Source organism: Megalobrama amblycephala, linkage group LG3 (genome assembly GCF_018812025.1).
Source record: "Megalobrama amblycephala isolate DHTTF-2021 linkage group LG3, ASM1881202v1, whole genome shotgun sequence".
In the NCBI taxonomy this organism is placed as follows: Eukaryota; Metazoa; Chordata; class Actinopteri; order Cypriniformes; family Xenocyprididae; genus Megalobrama; species Megalobrama amblycephala.
In genome coordinates, this window is record NC_063046.1 from 59,898,459 (window position 1) to 59,915,762 (window position 17,304).

At 36.9% G+C, this 17,304-nt stretch overlaps 1 protein-coding gene across 2 annotated transcripts in view; it reads left to right on the plus strand.

Annotated features, from left to right (window-relative positions):
* The window catches only part of LOC125265825 (A disintegrin and metalloproteinase with thrombospondin motifs 7), a 91,016-nt gene that overhangs the window by 31,026 nt on the left and 42,686 nt on the right, over positions 1–17,304 (plus strand). For both annotated transcript variants that reach the window (XM_048186335.1, XM_048186334.1), the window contains 6 exons: positions 1,662–1,805; positions 8,556–8,700; positions 13,074–13,166; positions 13,285–13,430; positions 15,903–16,072; positions 16,814–16,947. In XM_048186335.1, the coding sequence (XP_048042292.1) occupies positions 1,662–1,805; positions 8,556–8,700; positions 13,074–13,166; positions 13,285–13,430; positions 15,903–16,072; positions 16,814–16,947 (832 nt within the window). The remainder of the gene's footprint in view (positions 1–1,661; positions 1,806–8,555; positions 8,701–13,073; positions 13,167–13,284; positions 13,431–15,902; positions 16,073–16,813; positions 16,948–17,304) is intronic.

Sequence of the window (17,304 nt, forward strand, 5' to 3'; positions counted from 1 at the left end):
GGTTTGTCCATCTTTAACCCAACCACTGGGTCAAAACAACCCAATCGCTGGGTTTGTCCATATTTATCCCAACCGCTGTGTCAAAACAACCCAATCGCTGGGTTTGTCCATCGCTGGGTTTGTCAATCGCTGGGTTTGTCAGTTGCTGGGTTTGTCCATATTTAACCCAACCGCTGGGTCAAAACAACCCAATCACTGGGTTTGTCCATCTTTAACCCAACCGCTGGGTCAAAACAACCCAGTCGCTGGGTTTGTCCAACTTTAACCCAACCGCTGGGTCAAAACAAACCAGTCGCTGGGTTTGTCCATTTTTTTAGTGTAACATGCTGTCGATTATAACAGAAAAATTTATTTGACTTGCCCGTTTTTGTTAAGCATTTGGCCAAAATGAGGAGATATTTGTTTTTAATGACCCTACAGGTTCGATTAAACCTTCAAAAAAATTAGGAAAATATTTTATATTTTTTAAAAACTTTAAATATGAGGAAATAACAAAACTCTAAAATTGACAAAAAAAAAAAGCCTAGAAACACAAAAAAGCATACATTGACTATAACATAATCAGTTATTAATATTTTATTGGTTCTCTCTTGTTTTTGCATGTGTTTTTATTTTCTTTGTATCACAGCCTGAACAAAAATTATGCCACACAGTTTGTGACTCCAAACACAGCTACACGACATGCGTATTTTTTTTAACACTGTAACAAAGACACCTTAAAATAAAGTGTATGTAAAGATTATTTTGTATGTGGTTCTGTATCATCAATAAGGATGTTATCAGAAACGGAGATATAAGACATACAGTATGATACCACACTGTGTTATACTCTGTACATTGTCTGAAAAAAAGAATATGTTCTTGTCCTCAGCCAATGTTCTTTAATGGCATTTAGCTTTACTCTAGTAACCAAGCAACCATGTGCATTACAAACAACTTATGAATAACAAGCCCATTCTTCATTGTACACAATGGTCACTCTGGTTTGCAGGCATGACGACTACTTATCAGTTCAGTTTCCATACAGTTGTTGTAACTAATTACATTTACACTACACTCTTACATTTACACTCCACTGAGGGACACTCAGGGACAAGGACATGATGAAAACATAATATTAAAGGTACACTATGTAACTTTTTCGCCTTCTAGCAGTTAAAAAACAAAACTGCACTTTGTGGAAGAACATTGTTTTGGTTGTGCTTCGGCTCTGCGTGACTGTGTGGATGAATATGTTTGTTACTGCTTATAAAACATTCAGTACTTAAAAGATAAAAGCAGTTTAGATGGAAAGGATCTCAAACTGACTAGCTTTACCCATTAATAGACACGGTTCTTCCCTGACAATAAACTCCAACACAGTGCTACAACAACCATAATGACCCTTCACGATAGATAATGCTACACAGTGAACTCTGTTAGAGAGCTACATATGGCAGTTTATCTGTTCAATAAATTAACTTACTCTGTTAGGGTTAGGGTTAGTTAATTAATGTTAACAAATGAGACCATATTGTAAAGAGTTACCAGTTAAACATGAAGAAATCCCCTCTCTCCACCACTACTCCTGCCCTAATTTGAACCGATGTGAAAAATGGCAGAAAGCCAGTCTAGCAGTGTCCTTTTACCCTCTCACTGTCCGATTTGCTCTTATGCCACAGCTTTGGGATTCAGCATGATGGGAACGGCAATGACTGTGAGCCCATTGGGAAAAGGCCTTTCGTCATGTCTCCACAGCTTCTGTATGGAACTTCTCCACCCAACTGGTCTCGCTGCAGCCGGGAATACATCACACGCTTCCTCGAGTAAGTTATGCTTTTCTCTTTTTTTTTTTTTCTTTCTTGTCACTTTTTTGTTGTATTTGCCCTTCTGTATGCATAGGCATAGTAGAGAGATGGTAGGAAATAAAAAATAAAAAGGTAATTGCAACTTTTTATCTCACAATTCTGACTGTTTCTTGCAATTACGAGATATAAAGTCAGGAATGATGTTTTATTAACAAAATTCGGGAGGAGCAACGTTCAAATAATCAGACTAATCACTACGTCATTTCAGCCAGCAGTCAACAATCAGTAATCAACATATCTATTCAGTCAGCATGAGTGAAGGCCTATATGTGTGTGTATATATATATATATATATATATATATATATATATATATATATATATATATATATATATATATATATATATATATATATATATATATAAACACAGTCGACTCACCCATATTCCTCGACAGTGTTTTCCAGCATCCCTCCACCACCCCGTCTCCTCACACTCACCTGGTTGCTTCCTAACCAGAAATATGGGGGGAGTACTCTGGGTTCGGACCAAATACTGAGCTTGGAGCCCTCTCCTCGGACAGAATGCCAAATACGCATACTATTATGCATGCTATTTAGTATCTGATTATTTGTAAGTGTGAACTCGTGAATTGTGAGATATAAAGTCAGAATTGCATGATATAAAATCAGAATTGTGTTATAAAGTCAGAATTGCGAGATATAAAGTCAGAATCGCGAGATATAAAGTCAGAATCGCGAGATATAAAGTTAGAATCGCGAGATATAAAGTCAGAATTGCGAGATATAAAGTCAGAATTGTGAGATATAACGTCAGAATTGTGAGATATAACGTCAGAATTGTGAGATATAACGTCAGAATTGTGAGATATAACGTCAGAATTGTGAGATATAACGTCAGAATTGTGTGATATAAAGTCAGAATTGCGAGATATAATGTCTGAATTGCAAGATATAAAGTTAAAATTGCGAGATATAAAGTCAGAATTGCGAGATATAACGTCAGAATTGCGAGATATAACGTCAGAATTGTGAGATATAATGTCAGAATTGTGTGATATAAAGTCAGAATTGCGAGATATAAAGTCAGAATTGCGAGATATAACGTCAGAATTGTGAGATATAAAGTCAGAATTGCGAGATATAATGTCAGAATTGTGTGATATAAAGTCAGAATTGCGAGATATAAAGTCAGAATTGCGAGTTATGAAGTTAGAAGTTTTTACTTTTGCTCAAGTAGAGCTAGAAGTTGCTCTTTGAGTGTGCCATCTTTAAATACATCCCATATATACTGTATATAAAATCCCACAGGATTTTGTGAGACCATGTTGAGTGGACCTTGATTTTGTACATTTTTAAAGTTAAATTCATCAGTCTGGTGCACTTCAAAATTAAGAGCTCCAACCCATGTTGAGTGTGCAAATTGAACAAAGAAAAAAACCCTACCATCAAACCTGCCACTTACCCGTATCCCACCTCAATAGCACAAGTGTTTTCTAATACAACAACACAATAAATACATTGTACCTAACAATCATTATTTTTGTTATTTATGTAAGTAAATAGTAGTTAAAGACACCTAATCTAAAGTGTGACCCATTAGGTTACCATAAAAGCCTTCCTTCATACTCAGTTATTTTAGCAAAGATGTGGAATGAATAACCGTAGCTTAAAATGGCCAGTTTTGACTGATTGCTCAAATTTTCTGAATTTCACGCTTAAGGAAAGTTAATGGAGTTCATTGGAACTCTTCTTGGCAGCAACTGCCATCGGGAGCTTTATCAGTCTCTTACCCTCTCAACAAGCTGGCTCTGTCCTTCTCGACCTTTGCAAGTGTGTGTTGCCAAAGGCAATGTGAATGGCTGAGATTTCCCAAGAAGGAACAAGGCTGTGTTGATTCTTCTGTCATAGTTACACTAGTTTTGTTGCCTGCCATATGGAGCACATTAGACAAGGCTTGCCTGCTGCAGCTTGACCTGAAGTGAGGGGAAATGTTCAACACAACTGGCAGTGCCCAAAAACAGGATGGGGCTATGTACAATATTTAGGCCAAGCGGATACATCAGGAACCGAGAAATTAGTTTATCTTAAAGGGGTAATTCACCCAAAAATGAAAATTTGATGTTTATCTGCTTACCCCCAGGGCATCCAAGATGTAGGTGACTTTGTTTCTTCAGTAAAACACCAAATATGATTTTTAACTCCAACCGTTGCCGTCTGTCAGTCAAATAATGCATTGAAACGGTAACACAATCTATAAGGGTAAAAAAAAAACATGCACAGACAAATCCAAATTAAACCCTGCGGCTCATGACGACACATTGATGTCCTAAGACACGAAAAGATCGGTTTGTGCGAGAAACCGAACAGTATTTATATCTTTTTTTTACCTCTAAAACACCACTATGTCCAACTGCCCTCCACATCCTGGGGGTAAGCAGATAAACATAAAATTTTCATTTTTGGGTGAACTATCCCTTTAATGCATTTAAGTTTTGATTGCTTAGGCTTTACCCTGAACTGTTTATCTGTGTTTTACACTCATGGACAGATGAGCCATTAGATAATTGTTGGAGGGCTTAGCCTAAGCCAGGATTAAGCTTTAGTTCAGTCAGGATATTTAAGTAGCTTTTATAAACGTTCACTAGAAAAAAACATTACTGGTGTGAATCTTGAGACAAAACAATGGCACTGACATATTTTAAGATCTGCCAGTACAAGTTACTTTCATTTACAACAGCTCAAACATGCATTTTAGTCTGCGACTAGCTTAAGCCTTGTCTGTGATACCGAGGGATAAAGTAATAGTCAGAAAAATAGAACAGTTTATTAAACGTTGAGACAAAATGTACAAAAAAGCAACCCCCGGTGGCCAATTTCTTTCAAATTTCTCACAGACCTCTAGAGTTATAAGTCTAACAGGCCCACCAAGTTTCGTTCCAATCGGCCTCCGTTAACTTTGTCTAATAGGGGATTAAAATTCATTGGCCAATGACGGCCATGTTTTTCGAGATACGCAGATGTCCTCATTGATAATAATGGCACCTTGGACTAAGATACTGCTTGCTAACTTTCAAGTCAATCGGACCAACCATTGCGTAGTTAGAGCCATTTTCACGTTTTTGCCTATTATGGCACCACTTAGTGGCCAAACTCTGCAAATGTTTCACTATGACCTCAAATTGAGCTCATGCATTTTTGTACCAAGTTTAGTGGAAATATCTCATTGCGTTCCAGAGTTATAGCCATTTTTAGTAAAAAGGGCTCCGCCCACTTCAAACATTTTGGTTGTCCCGTCAACTTTTCTTATGAAGACATATTTTTGGCAGATATAGAGTGACAAATGATGTTTATATGCATTTTATGCAAGTAGTATGCTATACTGTCATAAATATCTCATTGATTTACATTGCAAGCTACTGTATCACAACAACTTCATCATACTTTCTGGACATAAACTGAGCCCAATTGTGTGATTTTGCTCAGTTTGGGCTTCTGAATAGAACTGAGGTGGGGTTTTTTTCCTCAAGTATGAGCGCCATATTCTCAATATATCATAATCATACACAAACTGACAGGTAGATTTTATAGTTACTTCATTTCCCATAATGCATACCTGTGTTAGATTAAGTAAATTCTTCCTCTTATCAATCCAGTTCAGATTCTACATCTGTTAGTCTCTTTCTGTTAATGCCTTTTTGTGTTTTGAAAGGCTCTGTAAATGCTATTGATTTGTAGATGTAAAACTCACAATAGATACTTATGGAAATATGGAATGTGTTACAGAGAATTTTAAGGGAAGGACCATGTGGTTTCGGAGGCTTACAGACAGATGGCTTGTGTCCAGAAAGAACCTCTCCTTGTTGTCTGAACAGTTTAGTCAACTGGACCAAAACAATTGTGGGCTTTTAAAAGGATATTGGCAGCAGCATGTATCCAATTACCCTCAGTGTTAGTTCAAGCTGCTATGTGGTTTTTCTCCTGTATTATTTGAGTTTTGAAGAGTGTTGTTTAGAAACTAAATATTGTACCACAATAGTATGGTTAGATTTTTGTTTAATGGCTGGAAATTTTCCTAAATAATAGAGCTGTTTTTTCTTGTACTTTGTAGAATAGCATCTGGCAAAAATTTAACTAAAGACATATTTAGTATCACTAATGGAAAGATTTTTTGTGAGCATTTTCAGCAATCTTCACTGCAAGTTTTGAGGGCTTGTGTAATATTTGCAGATTGGTCAAATGGCACTCGGTCTCGGAGTTTTAATGACTAAATATGTGAATTATGCATATTAATGTTGAAAATGTTTTAATTACTCAGGGGTGCCAACCATCCTGCAGTAAAATATCAAACATGCAAGATTGCTTTTCCTTAAGGTCTAAAAGACACTTAATATCAGGTAATATTATTGATTTGAGTGCTCTGACACTATCGGACAAGAACAAAATTTGATCTTTGTTTATAAATGTAATCACTGGCTTCCGGCAACAGCCATATGCACTTTCATGGGAGAGTCGAGTTCCGGCGGATGGGTGACCTCTGACCCAACACATTACACGGTTACTCGGGTCAGAGGTCACTCTTCCGCCAGAACTCGACTCTCTCATGAATGCACGTATGGCTGTTGCTGGAAGCCAGTGATTACATTTTATATACGGATATTTTTCTTCCAAAAACCCATTGCTTTGCTTCAGAAGGCATTTATTAACCCACTGGAGTCGTATGGATTATTTTTATGATGGATGGATGCACTTTTTTGGGCTTCAAAATCCTGAGCCCCATTCACTCCCATTATAAAGCTTGGAAGAGCCAGGATATTATTTAATATAACTCCCAATGTGTTCAGCTGAAAGAGGATAGTCATATACACATAGGATGGCTTAAGGGTGAGTAAATCATGGGATCATTTTCATTTTTGGGTGAACTATCCCTTTAAAGAACTTTGACCAATACAATTAGAACACTGTAAAAAAACAACAATTTTCATTTTGTTACACAAATACTGCTGTTTAGTATGAGCAACTTAAAATAGTAAATGCAAGAATTTACAATGTGAGGGTTGAAATGGCTGCTGAGCATGCTCAGTTTGATCACTGATGATGCACTTGAATAATTTGTGTTTTTAGTCAAAGCATGTGGACTTATGATGACATAAATGTTTGATAATCAGCAATAATAGATGTTTCAGTTGTATCTAGTGTTTTGATTAGATGTTCCTCTAAAAGTTTCAAATGTTTCATTACTAAATGTTTAAATGTTCACATTAATGTGATCAGTGTTCTCTTTGGTGAAGTTTCCTCCATTTCAACGAGTAACTTGTTTTGGTGTATAGAAGTAATTTTTTATAGCCTGTTCAGCTTGCCTAACAAACTAGTTCACAAATTAGACACACTAATGAAGTTTATGTCACTATTATGTAATATTAATGATCAGCTTAATGCAAAATGCAAGTTTATTGAACTTGGAGCCACAAGTAAAATGAATATTATTTGTGAGTTTGCATAACTTCTTATATTATGCTTAACCAACTTCAATTGTTATGTTGATACAACAGTTTTTCCACAAGTTAATACTCAAAAAAGTCTTGAAGTGTGGTTGCATTTTCTCAACTTCTGCACATTCTAAAAATGCTGGGTTATTTCAATCCAAATTTGGGTCAAATATGGACAAACCCAACCACTGGGATACATTTTTTAATTAAAGGGGACCTATAATGCTCCTTTTTATAAGATGTAATATAAGTCTCTGGTGTCCCCAGAATGTGTCTGTGAAGTTTCAGCTCAAAATCCCCCACAGATCATTTATTATAGCTTGTCAAATTTGCCCCTATTTGGATGTGAGCAAAAACACGCCGTTTTTGTGTGTGTCCCTTTAAATGCAAATGAGCTGCTGCTCCCGCCCCCCTTTCCAGAAGGGGGCGGAGCTTTAACAGCTCAACAACAACAAAGCTGGAGAAACGCAGCCAAAATGAGGATTGTCAGTAACGGTGTTCAGCCTTACATTGTTCAAACCGGAGTCGACACTGATGGAGAGACTCAGGAAGAAGTTACAACTTTTAGAGTGAAACTGGACATTTCTAAATGGTTAGTGGATAAATTAATGTAGTTGCTGTGGAGTTGATTCAACTCATCCACTAGCATGTGCCGTCATGTTCATCTTTTGTGCAAATCCAGCGTTGAATTGACCCTCGTTTGTGAAGCAGTCCGGCGTTAAATGACGGCATGTCAACAACAACTCTTCCTCTTCTTTAAAGCAGCCCAACATGGCCCCGCCCCCTTTGTTGTGTGTTCCCAGGGGCGGGGTTTATGTAAATTTTGGGGTTAGTGATGTCCCTAACTGGGAAGAAGCTTGTTGTAGTCCTTAAAAAGCGATTTCTGTAAAAGAAGATATACCTCCCTTTGCATTGAACTTTGAGCGTCGTAACTGCAGATGTTGTTTATGATCAAACAGCAACATTACGCACTAACTAAAGTTAAAAAAGTGAAATCATAATCAACCACCCCTTTAAAGTTCTTAACCCAACGGTTGGGTTTGTCCATATTTGATCCAAATTTGGGTTGAAAAAACCCTGTGTGATTTTTTTTTTTTTTTATTTATTTATTTATTTTTTTTTCATATCTAAGAGTTTGTTCAGTTAAGATAATGTAAAATTGCAACCTATGAAAATACTGAAGTGAGAATGAATTGCAAAGCCGAAACCTTTTCCTAAGTATTTCCTGCATGCGCTGTGTTTTTGTCTTGTTCTCCACAGTCGAGGCTGGGGCTGGTGTCTGGATGACCCTCCTGTCAGAAACGATCTGGAGATGCACTCTGCTCCCCCTGGTGTCCTGTACAGCGCTGCTCATCAGTGCACGCTCCAGTACGGATCCAGCTCACTGCTCTGTGACGACGTAGACGTAAGATTTTCCCTCGAACACACAAATACCTCCGATTCCCCTGTAGACAGCTGTCTGATGCCAAACTTCTGAGGAAAATGGGTCAGAAGTGTACACAAGTGCAGACAGAGGTCTTAAATTATCTGTTGATGAAATGCAGACGGAGCTAGACGTTTTCAACCCAACATCTGCTGGGAACTGTAAAAAAAAAAAAAAGTAGGCTATAATGTAACCTAATAAAAAAGGTTAAGCGTTTCGTAAGGCCTCAAGGTGAAGTTCTTTTTTGTTCTTCGCTTAGGGGAAAAGAGAAGTTCGAAATGCATGACCAGTGGTTTACTGTTAGTGAACATCCCGATATGTAAATATGTGCTGCACGCTTTCTTCTCAGTAACAAAATAAACACAACAAAAATCTCACAGCGGTGAGAAAACAGCAGTTCAGAAAGCATCTGATTATAGCATTGTGGATGGTCCGGCTCTACAATTCAGCGCTCCAGTATAGCACTTTATACAACAGATTGTTTAAAATCAAGCAGCTTCACAGTATTAAACATGAAAAACAGTGTTAGAGTCTCTTTCAATTGGAATCAAAACTTCAATTTCTACTATAAAGCGGCTCTCCAGTGTGTTGATGTTTTTACTCGTGTTTGACCTCGACGGACTGAACAGAAGAAATGAACTGGAGAAGATTTTCGTGTCAAAGAAGGCGGAGCCTCAGAGCCACACCCACTTATGATGTCATCAACACAGACCAATGGTAGTTCAAAGGTGTTTACCAGCAGGAGCAAACTTCTCTGGGCAGTTCGCTTTGGCAAGCAGATTCAAACTCCCGAAACGAACTCTAAACGAACTTCATTTTGGCCTGACCAATCACCAGTTCGTTCTTCGATTTCGCTTGAAGTATATCTGTGAAGCCGGAGTTCAGATCACGTAATTCCTGTGCATGACTTTCCCTGTGTCCCAATGTCCATACTATCCATCCTAACTAGTATGTGAGATTGAAATAAGTATGTCCCAAAGCATAGCATGTTGAAAAGAGTATGACAAAAGTCCCCGGATGGTCTACTATTTTCGGTAGATTTTCGAAGTGTGGATCTGTGCACACTATATCGGCTAATATTGCCCACAATCCATTGTGCTTTAGAGGAGGATTCGGTTCAGAACTACAAACACGAATTAAAAAGTGTTCAAAAACTTCAAAAATGATGGTTCAGTAGAGAGGTTTAGATAAAGGGGTTTGAGTGTCTAATAATCAACATTTAACCTGATAAAAAATATTTATTTAATGTTATCATGTTATATTTCATCTGCAACAACACTGTAGACTTTTATAAAGATCTGTTAATCCATTAACTTTTAAATTATGCAAAAATATGAAAGACCCATGACTGGCAGATCAATGTGCTACCTCTTTTCTCTCCAATATGGTAGGAAATGAAATGAAATGAAGTGTGGAGGATGATTGAGAAGATGATTGACAGGCACTTGATAGTATGTCCCAAAGCTTGTCTACTCTTCTGCTGCACACTTAAAAGTATGCACTTTTTTTCACAAAAACAGTATATACTTTTAGGGCCTAGTATAAGTAGGTGAATTGGGACGCAATTCTTTCGTCCACATAACAGAAAAGAAGAAAGATGGTTGCTCACAGCACATGTTCACCAGCCATGCTGGTCTTTTCAACACAGATGTTTGTTGGGATGCTGTTCTGAATTTCATCTCATTAGGAAACTTTCCCATTAAGCAACTCATGTACTTCCAGGCCCATGTTTTTCACTGCTATATTGTGAGGGATACAACAAAAACCTCTATTAATTCAAGTGTCTGGTAAGGCATAGACCACACACACACTTTTCCATCACAGAGGAAGTCTCAGTTTCTTCTTACATCAGTACCATCTGATTCCCAGCTGTTTTAGTGGGAAAGAAGCACATCATTAGTATAGCAGGGCTTATATTTCAACTAGAAGAGCTACTTTGTAAACCGTTTAACATGAAGAGCTCTTTACCTTGAATATTTTTCACCTACAGTAAGCTAGCTGAACAATGAGGGGGGAAAACAGCATATCTGGTTTGTTTGGCATCCTGCAGAATTAAAATAGGGAAAAGGGCATCAGATTGCAGAGTTGTTGTCAGCTCATATCAGTGATTTGCTCTATGCTTTCTGCAGCAGCTGTTGGCAGATACTAGACATCTTTCAATTACTGTCCAAATGTCACAGACACAGCGAAAGAGTTGCCACTCGGTCCTTCGGACACAGATAAAGCCAGACTTCGGTTTCCTTATCAGGGCTGTTACAGTTCAAGACGTGAAACCAGAGGGAATTGCAGAGGTTTAGAAATGCAGTTAATGTTTGTGTTTGGTACACCACACACAAGGTTTGCCATTTCGTAGAAGTTTTAAGGAGAACATGTAGCTATTAACAGCACACAACTCCACGACTTCAGATTTACAGTATGCCTCAAATAGCAGATGCATTACAGCTTGGGTTGTTTTTAACCCAGCATTTTTTATAGTGTAAGAAACAAATTGAATAAAGACATTTTTTGAAAAAAATATATTTTATCTGTCCTCAGTAGAGGACACCAGGACCCATTTATCTAGAAAATGAAAGACATGAATAGGCAAAAACAGTTTTTTTCATTCACCAATCAATTTTTAGGTTTTTTAAGCTTTTAAGCTTCCAAACTTTGTATAAAGATGATTCTCAACTATACCATTTTACTTTATGCAATATGCCTGTAAAATGGCCATACATGGGTTTTCAAATCCAATGCAATGTATATGCATCTAATTTGCATATTAATGTGTTCTTGGGGCAACGTAATGAAAAAAAGACGTGTAATAATTGTTATAATTGGGAATATTTTCAAAAGAATATTTCATATTTTATACACCACGTTCCAAATGATTATGCAAGTGACATATCAGTAAGATTTCAGTAGAATAAACATTTAGATTTTAGTTTTTCTAAGAAAATGTTTGTTTGTTTATTTATCCATGTCTTTTTAGATAACTGGTATCAATCTCAGACAAAATAATTTGCCAGATCTATGGAAACCCTACTTAGAGGTTGTTCCACATTATTAAGCAAGTCACAGTTCTCATGCAATATGTGGAGGAAGAAAGATCTTTCTGAAGATGAAAAGCATGAAATGGTGCAATGTTGTGCAAAAGGCATGAAAACAACTAATATTTTGTGAAAACTGAATGGAGATTATCAAATTATCATAAGATTTGTGAGTGATTTAGAGCACAGCAGAACTGGGTCAGATAAAGGCTTATTAATGAAAGTTCCTGTCAAAAAAAAAAAAATGTATTAAAAGGGCACTTGCATAATAATTTGGAACGCGGTGTAAGAATATTGAGATGTAATTCACTTTTTGTGTGTCCAAAATGCCTGATAAACATGCTTTAAGTCCTGGTGTCCACTACAGTGGTCATATATGAAATCAATGGCCTGTTTCATAAATGAAAGTCATATTCTGATTTGAATTCTGATCTGACAGAATTTAAAAATATTTTACATTCATAGGAAGTTGTTTCGTCTAATATATGTAATATTACTAATATATGAAAAACTTTTATCTATCAAATACATTTCCTCAAAAGTCAATGTGCCTCATTCATGAAACTTTCAGAAATCTGTGAGTAATTTTATCATAAAATGAACTTTCCGGAAAACTCTCCTCCACAAACACATCGTAAACCTCAGATTTGATAGTTAACTGTGTGTATGTTAATCAATTCTAATCCACATGCACTCTCATTCACAATTAGCATAATCTTCCGCCCATGAATTACATCTATGAGGTTTTTTTTTTGTAGCTTGGAGTGGTAATATGTACCCTTAAGGTATGAACATTTACAGCTAATTAATGTACACAGATGTCCCTTTAACTGCCCCAGAGATTCTAACATTTCATGTCTAGCTTTTAATTATCTTAAATTAGTCTTAAAAGGAACCTATAATGCCCCTTTTTACAAGATGTACAAGATGTAATATAAATCTCAGATGTCCCCAGAATGTGTCTGATGTTTTAGCTCAAAATACCCCACAGATCATTTTTTATACCATGTTGTAAATGCCCATTTTTGAGTGGAAGGAAAAACATGCTGTTTTCATGCATGTGTCTTTAAATGCAAATGAGCTGCTGCTCCCCACCCCGTTTTCCAGAAGAGGGCAGAGCATGAACAACTTGTGCCTCGGATACATCAAAACATCTGTTTGGTTTTGATTACCATGGTCACGCTCATGTGACATTGCCGTTCTTTATCATCATGAAAGTTATTTATTTGCATGCATTTTAAAGCCATAACAGTTTAAACTGTTTAATCTGTGTTATAAAAGAGAATTTTGCATAATAGGTCCCCTTTAAATGATTGTACCCTTCAGAATATCTGCAGCACCCTGTGGTGCACAGTGGGCTCGACCTGCCACTCCAGGCTGGATGGTGCCGTGGACGGGACCAAGTGTGGTGAGGGCAAGGCAAGCCAGGCTTTCTGTGGGCTTTACATTTCCCTGCATGCAGTTCACCAGGTAGTTCTCCTTCCCAGTTCCTTGTACTCTGACTAACTGAAAGTCTTGGTTGTTTTTCTTTTGGCAGTGGTGTTTTGATGGTGAGTGTGTGGAGACGGGCTCCCAGCCTGACAGTGTGGATGGAGGCTGGGCTTCATGGAGCGATTGGTCCGACTGTACGAGGACTTGCGGCGCGGGCGTTCAGAATGCCCAGAGGGACTGTGTCAACCCAGTGTGAGTTTCCTGGTTTCCTCAGTTTCCAGTTTCAGAAAAAAAAAATCACAGAATTTGTTGCTCACTCACTTTACTTTGAAAAACCACAAACCATGGGAGTAGCTATTTTTATCATAAATTGTATGGGAAATGGCTAGCATGTCAGCAGAATGTTTGAGTGTGTGTGTTTATTTTGCAGAAATCATTTTGGTATCACTTTACTTAAAGCCTTTATATATATAATGCATCATGAAAGTATTTTTAATCCATTAATTTTGCCTTGGGCAACACTTTAGTTTAATGTTACATGTAGTATTAACTATAAATGATGCATAATTACATGCAACTAAACCTAAATCACACCCTAATCCTAACCTTAACCCTATAGTATGTGTAGATGTAGCGAATGAATATTACTCAGTATTTAAATGTATGATTACACGTTACACGTGTTACAATTTACTTTAAGGTGTCCGTGTTACAGTCTAATTAATTATACATTGAAGTACTGAGTAATATTAATTAACTACTATAGGGTTATAATTAGGTTTAATTATGCATAATTTATAGTTAAAGGGTTAGTTCACCCAAAAATGAAAATAATATAATTTATTACTCACCCTCATGTCGTTCTATAATGCATTATAATAATTATGTTATGCCTTAAGAAAGTATAATACATTAAAACACATGGCAAACAAACAATATCAGATGTAACAAGGAATCTGCAAATATTATAATGCAATTAATGCTGGTTACAGTTATTTATGAAAAGATATAACGGATTATAATGTATAGGGATGCACCGTTATGAAAATATTGGCCGATACCGATAACCGATAATTCTTTATATTTGATAACCGATATATTGGCCCATAAATCTAAATCTAAATTTTTTTATATAATTTTTGAGAGCCTGATTACAAAAACAAAAGTCTCACCATTTAAAAGCCATGTCCCAAGTACACAATTATAATGTTCTCATAATTGTATGTAGCCTATATGACAGACTTGCGGTGCACATGTTGAACTTAACTATATTTTCCTTTTTGAAGAGACTCCAATAATTTTTCAAAAACATCATGGTGAACAATGCGCATCTGAAGTGTCTCAAGCGGAAGGAAATAATGCATTATTTATCGGCTTTAATATATCAGCCAAATTTTCTTATCTGGTCGATAACTTTAAAATTGAACATGTATCAGCCGATACCGATATGGTGGCCAATATATCGTTCATCCCCAATAATGTACATTATGAATACCTTTTATAATGCATGATACATAAAGGTGTTTATTTGCCATTATTTGATGCATACAGTATAATTATTATTTATAACCTCAGTCATCCTCAATGGCCTTCATGTGTCTCTGTGGTTCTGACAAATTGTTAAATGGTGAGAGATTCTGAACCCATACAGTATTGGAGAGTCTCGCTAGACCAATAAAAAAGTCACTGTCTCTGGTCCACATGTTCAGAGTTTGTGAAGTGTGACAATTTCATTGTATTTGGCTTGGCTTGCAATTAAACTCTATCCTGGCAGATGATTTGCATCCAAAGCAAGTTTTCAAAGACGGAAATGGTTGGCCCACTTATGAAAGCATCTCTAAGATGTTGTAATTGATGGGAAGCATGTGCAACATCTGCATCATATTTCAGAGGAACTTTTCAAGGATGTGGGAAAAAGAAATACTATTTCCATGTACTTCTTATCAAAGCAAATATCTTCCATTAAAGAGAAAAAAAAACCTTTTTTTCATGCTGAAATACTTTCTCCTATCCCTGTTTTGATGTTAGCTATGAGTAAACCATTTGTAGGTGAACTTTGTAGTTTGAAACTTGAAAAACATGTCAATTTCTGACTCAACAAATGGTGTGAGTTTGGGGGCAGAGTTACATGTTTACCCGAACAATAATAGATGAGGGTGGGCAGAAGATTAATGGGATTATTATTGGGATACCTGTTTGGACACAGTCATCAATGGTGATTACGTGATGCATGCTTTTGACTCTCAAATCAAATAATTGATTATATCATGTATACAGAGTCCAAATCAAATGTTGTGACATCAAAAAGTAACATTAAACCTCATTGATTCCTGCAAGTTATGTGACTTAACATCATGACACAAGCACCAATGAGCTTGTGGACCACACTGACTTGCATTGTATGCACAAAAATAGCTAAAATATTCTTCAAATATCTTCTGTTTCACAGAAGAAAAAATAGTTCAGGTCAACTATTCCTTTAAACCCCACTTTGAACATCTTCGCAACCATATAGCAATGGCCTTTTGAAAAATGCCATTTTTCAATTGCATTTGGTGCCAGTATCTGCTGTGAAAAGGTGACGTAGACATTAATTTCTTTTTATACCCATTTCAAGCTTTTTGGCTAGACTACATTTGTCTTTTTTGAGAATGCTTATACAAATAGCAAGTAGTAAATATACTGATTTTGAATGACCTAATGACGTTTCATGCTTTTTTTTAGACCCAAGTATGGAGGTAAATACTGTCTCGGAGAACGCCGCAGATATCGAACCTGTAACCGTGACCCCTGCCCTGAGGACCAGCCCAGCTTCAGATACATCCAGTGCAGCCGCTTTAACACAGTCCCTTATAAGGGAAAGTTTTATAAATGGATACATGTGAATAACAGAGGTGCGCATTATGGCACTATGTAGAGCTGCACGATTAATGGTTAAAAGATTGCAATCTCGATTCAAACGCCCATGCAATCTCATTACTAAATGACAACAATTCGGCTCTGTCTATTAAACCTTTGACGAGTACGATCACAGCGAATATTCAGATCTGCGTTCTGAGCCAGAGAGAGCCGTTGTCAATAATAAGTATGAAACAGCTTCACAAACAGTCTTTTTACATCAAAGTATCGTTATTTCTGTCTTGCATATTTTCACAGAAGTGATGGGCTGTTAGTTTATAGTTCGGATATAAACACTGATGTCTAAGAAAGCGATCAAAATAATGATTACATTGTATCGATTACATCGTTATGCCAGTAGGTGGTGCCAAGTGACTGTTAAAAAATGTATTTGTCATTGAATCATTTATTCAATTTAAAAAAACGCTGATTCATCCAGTATGAAACAAGTGAGTCATTGAATCATTCATTCAACCCGATTTTTAAAAATAATTCATTCAGATTAATTATAATTAATAACATTTTAACTAGACTGCAGGATTTAACATTTTAACCTCTAGTAAATTATGTTATTTTTTTTAGTTGTCCGTTCAAAATCGTGGGAGAATCGCGATCTCAATTCTTCCAGAGTCGTGCAGCTCTATCACTTCATGTGTGCTGGGGCGTGAATGAGAGATTTTGTGTTGCAGCACTCTTTAAATGGATGTTACGGAAAGGCTGTGTTTGTGTCCTTTCAGCTAATCCGTGCGAGCTGCACTGTAGACCCGTGAACGAGCACTTCTCGGAGAGGATGCTAGACACTGTTGTGGATGGAACACAGTGCTATGAGGGCAGTCAGAGCCGCGACATATGTGTTAACGGCATTTGCAAGGTTGGTAATGGCTTTGACCTCTTTGCTCAGACTGTCCTTGTAAAATTCTACTTGTCGTTTTCATTGCAAGCCATTGACAGTCTGTCAGCTTGAGTGTCAGTCTACTGTGAAATTATACCACAAGGGACACAAATAAATATCCGAACGAGTCCTTGTAGGACCCCAGGCTGAAATTCACACACAGTATTGTTGAATGCAAAGAGGAAGCTGTTGTTTTGTTACAGTACTGCTTCTACAGAGCTCTTTCTCACAATATATAGTTAAATATTTAGTAAACAGATGTTCCACTGAGCCAACCATAGCCTTATTATACTGCAGCTATAGACAGTACAATCGTGGAGATTTATTTAAGGGAGC